The sequence below is a fragment of the Pteropus alecto genome, unplaced genomic scaffold (assembly GCF_000325575.1).
Source record: "Pteropus alecto unplaced genomic scaffold, ASM32557v1 scaffold134, whole genome shotgun sequence".
Classification (NCBI taxonomy): domain Eukaryota; kingdom Metazoa; phylum Chordata; class Mammalia; order Chiroptera; family Pteropodidae; genus Pteropus; species Pteropus alecto.
In genome coordinates this window covers 2,684,151-2,693,383 of record NW_006436283.1, presented here as the reverse complement: position 1 = coordinate 2,693,383, position 9,233 = coordinate 2,684,151, and the positions used below count along the sequence as shown (strand labels likewise).

Sequence of the window (9,233 nt, the reverse complement as noted above, 5' to 3'; positions counted from 1 at the left end):
TAACCTGAGGGCCCCCCGCTCGCCTGTGAGCAAAGGTGGCCATCAACACCTGCGCTCTGTCCGGAGCTGCGGTGAGGGCAGCAGTCAGGCGTCAGGAGGAGGAACCCTGTGAAGGACACCTGCCACCCCGGCGGCACGCGAGCCGCCCGCCTACCTGGATGTCGGCCAGCAGCTCCTGCTTTCGCCGCCGGATGTTCTCCAGTTCCTGACGTTCCTCTGCAGTCAGGTCGCTGGGGGCTGCAGAGACAGAAAACGCGAGAAAGTGGGACTCAGAAACAAGGACGGAGAAGCCACAGAGAAGCCACAGAGATGCCACAGGAGAACGGGCCCGGGGTGGCGGGGCCCTGCTCTGCCGAGGGAGCAGCTGCTGTGAGGACAGGCGGGCTAGCGAGGCCGGCTCAGAGGGAGGGGACCCCTGGCCGGGCCCTGGCCGTCTGCAGCCCCGACGGGGGTGGCCTCAGGCCCCTGATTAGCCAGCCTCTCCAGGCCTCGGCTCTCGCCCTGGGCCCAACTCCGGCATGGAGCCATGTCCATGACGCCCTTAGGTGCGGAGCGGGGAGGGGAGAGACTACGTGAGTGCAGAAAGAAAAGCCTAGAAGGGTATACCCCAAACTGGAAACGGCGCTCCACTCTGGGCGCTGGGTGACGGGGCCCGCGCCCTCTGCTTTACGCTTTCCACGCACAGTGTGATCACGTTTCAAAACAAGCTCTTAACCCTGAGAACAAAGCTACTTCATCCCAATCACAGCTCTATCACAAAACGCTGCCTTCCTCCAAGACGCCATCTCCCCACCTATAAAAACGGGGGCCCAGGAAAGACACCCTCTAAGGTGAAGCCCGTGACTGAGCTGGGAGGCCATGTGGCCACCGGGTGAGGCTGTGTGGGCCCCGTTTTGTCACCAGTAAGGTGGGGATACCGTCGCCCACTTCATCGGGCTGCTGGGATGATGACGTCCCACAGGGTCACTGAAGCGCCCCACCCCGGACTGCGCTTAGCAGGAGCCCCAAAGTCTTGGCTCCTGCTCCCTTCAGGGCCAAGGGGGGGGGCACCGTGCAGTCTGATGGTGGGGCGCAGCGCTTCTGCCCTCTGAATGGGCGTCTGCTAGAACTGAAGGCACACGGTGGTGGCCGTGGTGGCCGTGGTGGCACGTGTGGCTGGGAAGCACCGGAAGTGCAATGAGCCCAGGATGAGGTGTGTGCAAAAGGCACAGGGGACTTTGCACAAAACAGTAAGATAGCTCTTTAATAATGCTTTACACTGACTGCACGCGGAACTGCTAAGTTGATAAATTAAATGCAGTATTTTCACGGACGCCACAGAAGATACTAGGGAGCAACAGGGCGCTCACGGCTCCCACGGCGTTTCTCCTGGGCAGCGGGGACTGGCGGCTCCCACTGCGGCCTTGAACCTCAATCTGCTCCGTCCAGAGGGCAGTTCCGCAGGAGTCGCGTCAGACGACAGGAGGCCGCACGGCAGACCACGACGGCGCCCACGGCACGGCTCATTCGGTCACATCGGAAAAGCTGGACTCGTTTGTACCCAGCTTTCCCTCGCCTTTCTCCAGAGAAGCGTCTTCTAAACGCCAAGACCCACAGTAAGGAACGCATCTGGTGTCACGCCCACCCTCCCCCAAACACGGTGGCCTCAGGCGTGACACCGTCGCCACGTGAAACCACAGTCCCTTTCCACTGTTTTACCCTGAGTTCTGTTCCCCGCGGCCGGAGCCCACCTCCTTGACCCAGCCCACAGCTGGGGGCCGCCGGCCGCTGGAGCCCAGAGCCCGGACGGCTGCCCTGAAGACGCCAGCAGACCACGCACAGCTAGCCCAGGCTGCAGCCTCCGCAGTGTCCCTGAGGACCCAGGGCTGGGTGTTCCAAGGGCTGCTGGAGGAGGGCAGACGACAACGAATCAGCTCTGTGAGAGCAAAATCCCTTCGAGAAGCACCGTCTACTGAGCGCACCTCATTCTAGAGGGAGCAGCCCAAAGGGGCTCGTTCTGATTGCCCTGCATCTCGCGGAGCAGAAAGGTCTCTGGTCCAGGAAGACCAGGCGTCCCTGTTAAGACACTGATGCCAGGAGGTACTAGAACATGGGCCCCCAACGCCTGGCCCAGGGACCGGTGGCCTGTTAGGGGCCGGGCCGCCCCAGCAGCTTCATCTGTATCCGCAGCCATCCCCCAGCGCCGGCATCCCTGCCTCAGCCCCGCCTCGGACCATCAGGCTTAGACTCCCGCAGGAGCACTGGTCCCTGGCATCAGAGGTTGGGGACCGCTGGTCTAGACGGCAAATGTTCATTCTAACCAACATGGTTTCAAAACTTTGAGGCAATAACTCATTTTTTTCAGAGCTGTTCCACGGGGGATGGAGCTTCGGGCTTTGACGTTGCAGAGACAGGGTAGTCGGAGCATCCGCGGGTCGCGACCCCAGCAGAGGCGGGTCAGAGGCCCCGCGCCATGGCTGGCGGAAAGCAGCAGCCATGGAATCACCGCGTGTCAAGGCCGCTGGGCACCCCAGGGGCCAGTCTTCATCGCTCCGACTGGGAGCAACGGGCTGTTCTTGTGGAGTCTCAGCGCCAACCGCCGGGCCCAGCGTCCACACGTGACGACCCTTCCACAGGGCCAGAACTGAGCTTTCGGACGTCGGCTAATGGACATGACTCAGTGCGCTTCCAGCCCCCCATCTTCCGAGACGCGATTTTAGAAAGCTGCAAATCTACAGCATCACGGTACAGGTAGAGGGGCCGTCGGCAGAGCTACCGACAAGCTGCCAACACCTCCTTCTGGAAGGCAGCCTCCGGGGGACGGGGACCTTGCACGCCCATCACTGCTGCACCACAGTGCCCTGAACGGTTATTCCCAGGCAGAAACAAAAGAGCCGGACCAACCGTAAACGCGCGGCCAGCACGGGAACGGGTGCCCGTGGAGCCTCCCTGTGCCCACGCCTGGAGGCCGGGCACCACCCACAGCCGGGTGGGCTCACACCCTCCCAGCCCGACGCAGGGCCCATGGTCCAGGAGGCCCACTCGCCACTGAGCTCCCACGTAACCTGCCCGCTGCGTCAGCTGCACACCCGCCGAGGTGGCCGCCTACCGCCCACACAAGGAACAAGGCAGGGAACGGAAACCGCTCTGGGGCAGAAAAGGGGACTCGGGACCGAGGAACACGCTCACGGGACAGGAAACGCCGAAAACGGCCCATCGCAGCGGAGAACGAGCTCTTGGAAAATAACCGTATTTTGCCCCCCTGGCCTCTCCCCGAAATAAAAATGTCAATGAAGGAATACGAGAGAAAGCGGAAGCTCCCACAGAACAGGGAGCGGAGAGAAAAGGCCTGGAAATAGAAGCGAACCGAAAATATAAGCAAAAAAACTCAATCCATTCAGTATAAAAAAAGGGTCGTTTTAGTCTCAGAGAAATATTCATAGCAAAATTTAGAAGCTGGAGAATTAAAGACCATCCTAAATCATCCAGAAGCAGAGAGAGAGAGAAGCACTTGGCTGGCAGGACAGCGCGTCCGGGCCGGGCGGAGGGTGGGGGTCAAGGTTGTAACTAGGAACCCTGGACCCCAGCGTTAATTCTCAGTTGAGAGCGAGGGCAAAACAGACGTGTTTCAGGCACACGAGGCTCAGAAAGCTGACCCTCCGTGTGCGCCTCAGGCAGAGGAAGACGTGTTCACAGGGTGGGAACGGACTCGGGGCGCCAAGGAGAACACGCACGTGCTCCCAGGGGGACAGATCGGCACCGGGGGCCGACGGGCTGCCACAGAGTCATGGCGAAGAAGGAGCGAGGAAGCACGGGGCCATGTCTGAGACGGGAGGGTAGCACTCGGCCCTCTCCCAACCGGATGAAAAGGTTCGGAAAGTCACCCCACAGCAGCGTGCGAGGGCGCCGAGGTTACCGTCGGCTAACGGACGTGACGAGAGCCGAGTTCCTAGGGCATCTCATCTATGTCATAATGCAACGGGCACCTGCCGTGACTGGAAACAGGCAAAGCAAACCTGGAGGGAGCCCCGGTGTGGTGGCATTGAGCCATGGGCAGGAGGCAGGGCCCACGGACTTCGGTGCTGGGGACAGCTCCCGAGGGAGGGAACCGCTCAGAGCACGGTGGCTCCAGGCTGAGCCGCAAGGGCTCCTGGTCACGCTGCTGTGCGTGGGTCGTTGACAGCAGAGTAACCGTGGACGCGGCATGACAGCTAGTCCAGGTCGCAGGACAGAAGAGACGTGTTATTGACTGCGACATGTCAAAGCGGAGAAGAGCCCACAGAGGGCAGGCTGAGGGGGGCGGCGGGGCGGGCAGGCCCCACAGCTTCCACTCGCGGCGGGGTGAGGTCAACCAGAACGCCAGGCTGTGACGTGGTCTGGCGTGGCAAAGGGGAACCGAGGTAAACCAGCAAAAGTGGGCGGGAAGGAGCGCCGAGGGTGGAGGCGGCCGGGAGCCGATCTTCTGACTGTGGTAAAACCATCGGCGATGTAGGAACGTTCGATGCGAACTTGGCAGCACCCACCGGAAGTGAGAGCCCCAGGGGTGGGTCTGCGGATGGAGCACCGGCACACGGGCTGCTCGACACGCGCTCAAAACACGCGGTCAGGCCCCGCTGCGCCTGTAAAATGAAAAGCACGTTGCGCTGCAGTTACTAGAAGAGACCGGCCCACTAAGACCTGGCCATCAGGCTGACAAGGCGTCCAGCCAGTGGGCAGCGAGAACGCACCGACCCCTGTTCGCGTTTGTGACGCAGCCTACTGACATCAACCACGCTTCTCTTCCGTCACTCCCTTCCACACTCGGTCACAGGGCGTCTTCCCTTTGGGTTCAACAAATCCTCAAAGAACTTTTTTAAAAAGCGGGTCTCATAAGATCGCACCAGATCTCATTTTTCTAGTGAAATTCTGCTCTGAAACGAGGAGAAAATATTAATAAGCGTGTGTCCTCTGCTTAAACTCATCAATGCAACGTTAAATCTTACTCTCATACTGCCCGTGAGGACAGCAAAATTACGGAACAAAATGTTTAATTTCATTTAACAGCATGAAGAATCCAAGCGCTGGCTGGAGAGCTGGGGCGTGAGTGACCCTGAGGTGCTGGCCGGTATGACGGTCCCTGGAGGCTGCAGGACAGGAGGGCGGAGCTGGGACTCAGAAGCCACCACGTCCACTCTGTGCCCGAGCTTCTGGGGGAGCAGGGTGGGCCCTTGGGCAGGGCGTCTGCCCATGCCATGGCTCCCCTGTGCGGCCGCCAGGGTTAAACTGTAAGAGATGGGCTGATGGGCCAGATGGCAGAGCAACAAACAACTCCTCCCCCGGCCGCCACGTGCTGCAGCCGCTCCCGTGCCAGGGAGGCAGCTAAGCCCTCTTCTCTGGAAGAGAATGGCAACTGGGCGGAGGAGGGGCGGAGCAGCAGCCTGCACGCAGAGGACACAGGGCAGAGCCGGAGGGTCCCCGCGCCTCGGACGCTCGTTCCGCAAAGGTTAATTCACAAGGTGTCCTGCTCCCGGCACGGGCGCCAGCGCAGTGTCAGGCCCTCGCCAGGCCCTCGCAGGACTCCGATTTAATGAAGGAGATTAAAGTGCCCACAACAACAAGGGGCCATTGTGCTCAGCTGTGAATAGGAAAGCCACACAAGGGAGGCTTCTAGTGATTTCTTTATTTAAATGTTGCTCTGCAGATTTCACCAGTGGGCAGGAACCCAGAGCTGGAATGCGCTCCACGCAGCGCATACAAAGGAGGGCTGTCTTAAAGGGACAGGGCGTTCCTCCCCGGCCAGAGGCCCACAGGTGAACACAGCCAGCAATCGGGGCTCCTGCCCAGCTTCTCCCTGCCCAGCACCACGGGCAGGTACCCAGGGACCCGCCAGGAAATTCAAATGGAAAGCAATCCTGATGGCGGTTTCTGCTGAGCAGGAGCACAGGCCACTGCCAACCAAAATGGACCATGCTGTCTGTCTGTCCTTGTCCTGGGGGACCTAAATTGAACGGTCAGAGGTGCATGAGGGCCAAGACACCACTGAGGCCACCCAGCCGCACTAGGACCCTCCGCCCACCTGTAAAATGCACCGTACATGGCTGGCCCCGTCCCACCCACGTGGTCGTCCACCATCATCCCTCTCACAGCCCTGACTGTCGATGGATAAGAAGGGTCCAAACTTCGACCGGCACAGCAGGGACACGTTTCAAGAAGGGAGGCCAAGAGTCCAGAAAGGCCCTCCCTCTCCCCCACGTGTGGAGGAGGCAGACAGACATGCGAGAGCTGCCCGCCAGGCCCACGAGGGCATTGCCCCCAAAGCTGGAGCCGGGTGCTCCTGCTGAGCAAGGCCCAACCCCCTACAGAGCCGGGCGTTTTATGGGAGTGAGGTCACAACATGCCTCAGAAACCGAACCGTCTGCCCACCGAAAACGGGGGCCATGGGGGTACATGCTCCGAGACCCCCTGCTGAGCCCTTCCCGGCTCCGGAGAGAACGACAGCCATGCAGAGGCTCTGCGTCCAAGAGCGCAGAGAACTCTCACTGTGGCGGTCACCTGCCCTCTGAGCCCACGCCCCGCAGGCTGCTCAGGTCACCTCTGTCGGCCCCGCCCTGGGAGAAGATGCCTTGTCTCCCAGGAAATCCCAGTGACTCACAGTGTGAAAAATTCAAAAGACTAGAAAGAACTCAGGCTTTGGAGACGTGCAAACGTTCAGCAAACTTACAAAACTCAGTTCGTGCCGACCACGGAAGCGTGTGGGGTCAGATCTCTAAGATGGGACAGGAATGTGATCGAAATCCAAAGTATCTTCAGGTAAAAGGCAACGCAGAGTCAGTAAAGCAGAAGCTGCTCTCATTTCTGAAAGCCTTGAATTTAGAAACAGGCCTCAGAGCACACAGGAGGGAAGACAGCCAGGCACAGGGGGGACACTGAAGCCCAAACCTTGGTGACACACACGTGGCCAACAGTGTCCTGATGCACTCACTTCACACCTTTTTGGAAAGTCTGCCGACTTTGGGGGACCAACTATCTTTTTTTCCAAGCAAGTCTAAAATGTATCTCCACATCATTCAGCCTTAAAAAGGACTGTTGACACCTGCTACATGGATGGACTCTGAGACCATTATGCTCAGTGAGATAAGCCAACTGCCAAAGGACAAACACTGCACGACTCCACTCACGTGAGGAACACGAGTGCACAACTCCACAGGGACAGGTGCCGGGCGCCGGGTGCGGGGAGCTGTTTAAAAGGGACGGTTTTCATTTTGCAAGAGAGAAAGTTCTGGAGATGGCTGCATGGCACGGACTGTGCTTAACACTGCTGAACTCTACACTCTGTGCACTTAAAACGGTAAATGTCACGTCATGTGTATCGTACCATAATTTAAAAAAAAATTTCATAGCAACATCCTGACTTCCTGATTTCTGCTCACCTTAGTTCCTTTCGAGAAGCTATAATCTGGCTTCTGTGTAGATCGCTATAAAATAAATGTCTCACCACCAATTTATGGCCTAAGAGATTTCTGAAGAATTTACACACATGCCTAGGACCCAAAAGAGTTAAATCAGCATGTGGCTGACGCTCAGCCACTGAGGGGACAGATGCCTTCCAGCAAATGACCAACATGCACATTTAGAGTCTACCGGTTTACATTCTTTCCACACAAAACCACCCGGTCTCCCACCCAAGAGTAAGTATATTAAAGATTTTATCACCATATTCTGCGTTTTTAAGGAAAACTTTCCTGACCACAAACCCAACAATTCAGGCCTTGTTCACTCGGCGAGACGCACCCAGGGTTAAGAGCTGGGGACACCTGTGCAGGGTGTTCACTGCCCGGTTACTTCTGTAACCTTTGGGACCTTTGAGACCTCTCCCGCTGGGACGTGTCATCAGCCCTGCCCTTCACGAATGGGAACGCATATTATCGCGCTCCAGGATTGTCTTAGGAAGCAGGTAGTTTACCCCCTACCTTACACAGAGAAGGGGATCGGTACATTTTTACCTAACAGAGCCTAGAACTCCAAGACCTAGTTTGCATAAGGTCACGATTTAACCAGCTAACCAAAGGTCACAGCTCAAGGCGGTAAAATAAACTGAGTTATAAAATTTTATCCTAAAAGTTTGGTTTAGAAAAACAAAGTTGACATCTGCTTTCAATAAAAGCTACACTGGAACACGATCATTTAAGAACCCCAACTGTCTCCAAAACCTGGCGGTGCAGGCGCCTGATCCGGCGGGGGTCTGCGGCCGCTTCATTCCCGCACCCCTACTTACAAACTGCCGTCTCCAAAGCCGCTTTGGAAAGGGTCACAGGACCGAAAGCAGAGCCGGACCCGGCTCGGGGAGGAGCATGCCCGTTCCGCCCCTGGCCGCCCTGACACAGCGACACAGCGACACAGCCCCCTCCTCGGGGAAAGCCCGGGGGCTCCCCAGCCCACCAGACAAACCGCTCCGGCCTCCTGAGGGAAGGGCCCCAGACGCCCCGGCAGGCAGGCCGTGCCAGCTGCCCTCCCACGGCCCTCCACGTCCAAAACAGAGGCGGGGGTGGGGGGGTCAGTCCTCTCTCACTTTACCCTGGTTCCCAAAACCTGCTGGTATGCTGGCCTTCCGCAAAACCCCACATCCTTCCCACGCTGACACATCCTCCCCTACGCTCAAATTAGATGTGCGCCCCAACTCTGCTCTCTGGGCATTGTCACAAAGAGGGCTCCGCGCACCCCGACAAGGTTCCCAAGTCCTTCACGAACGGAACAGACGCCCCCGCGGCGGCTGCAGAGGGGAGGGGCCGCCCTGAGCCCGCCCCTCGGCCCCCTGCTGTCCTGCTTCTCACCTGCCGCCCAGGACCACGGACGCTGGTCCTCAGCTTATCGCTGGACCTGGGGCCTAGAGGAAACACCCCGACTGCTGGAGCGTCTGCCCACCCCCACCCGAAGGGGCCAGGGGAACGCTGGGCGCTGAGGGCAGATCGCAAGCACAGGACGCGGCGCAGCGCTGCCGGGCCGGGGGAGGGCAGGCGGCAGGGAACGGCCCAGTCCCCGCGCTCGGGGTGACGATGGGCACCGTGGGCTCCCGCACCATCCGCCCCACCTCTTACCCTGGGCGAGTCCTGTCCTGCGGCCCCAGTGTCCTGGCAGCCCCGGGCGGCAACGTCAAAGCCTGGGCAGGTCGCGGCTGTCCCTTTCAGAGCCCATGGTGGGCCAGGGCCGGAACCCCACAGTCCCGGGCTCCGGGGTGCTCCCACAGCGGCAGGGGGAGGGGGGGCCGGAGCAGCCCC

The 9,233-nt window shown here is 59.3% G+C and overlaps 1 protein-coding gene across 2 annotated transcripts in view; it reads right to left on the bottom strand.

The window, feature by feature from the left end:
* Window positions 1–9,233, bottom strand: part of CYTH1 (cytohesin 1) — a 33,873-nt gene that overhangs the window by 17,312 nt on the left and 7,328 nt on the right. Inside the window, exons 1-2 of one of the 2 annotated variants that reach the window (XM_015589745.2) lie at window positions 9,054–9,227; window positions 155–237 (exon numbers count right to left, since the gene is read on the bottom strand). Coding sequence is in view for 1 of the 2 variants with exons in the window: in XM_006912174.3 (XP_006912236.1) it covers window positions 155–237 (83 nt within the window). In the remaining variant the exon portion in view is untranslated. Of the gene's footprint in view, window positions 1–154; window positions 238–9,053; window positions 9,228–9,233 lie in introns of those variants that run through there. The other variant, XM_006912174.3, reaches the window with a different exon arrangement.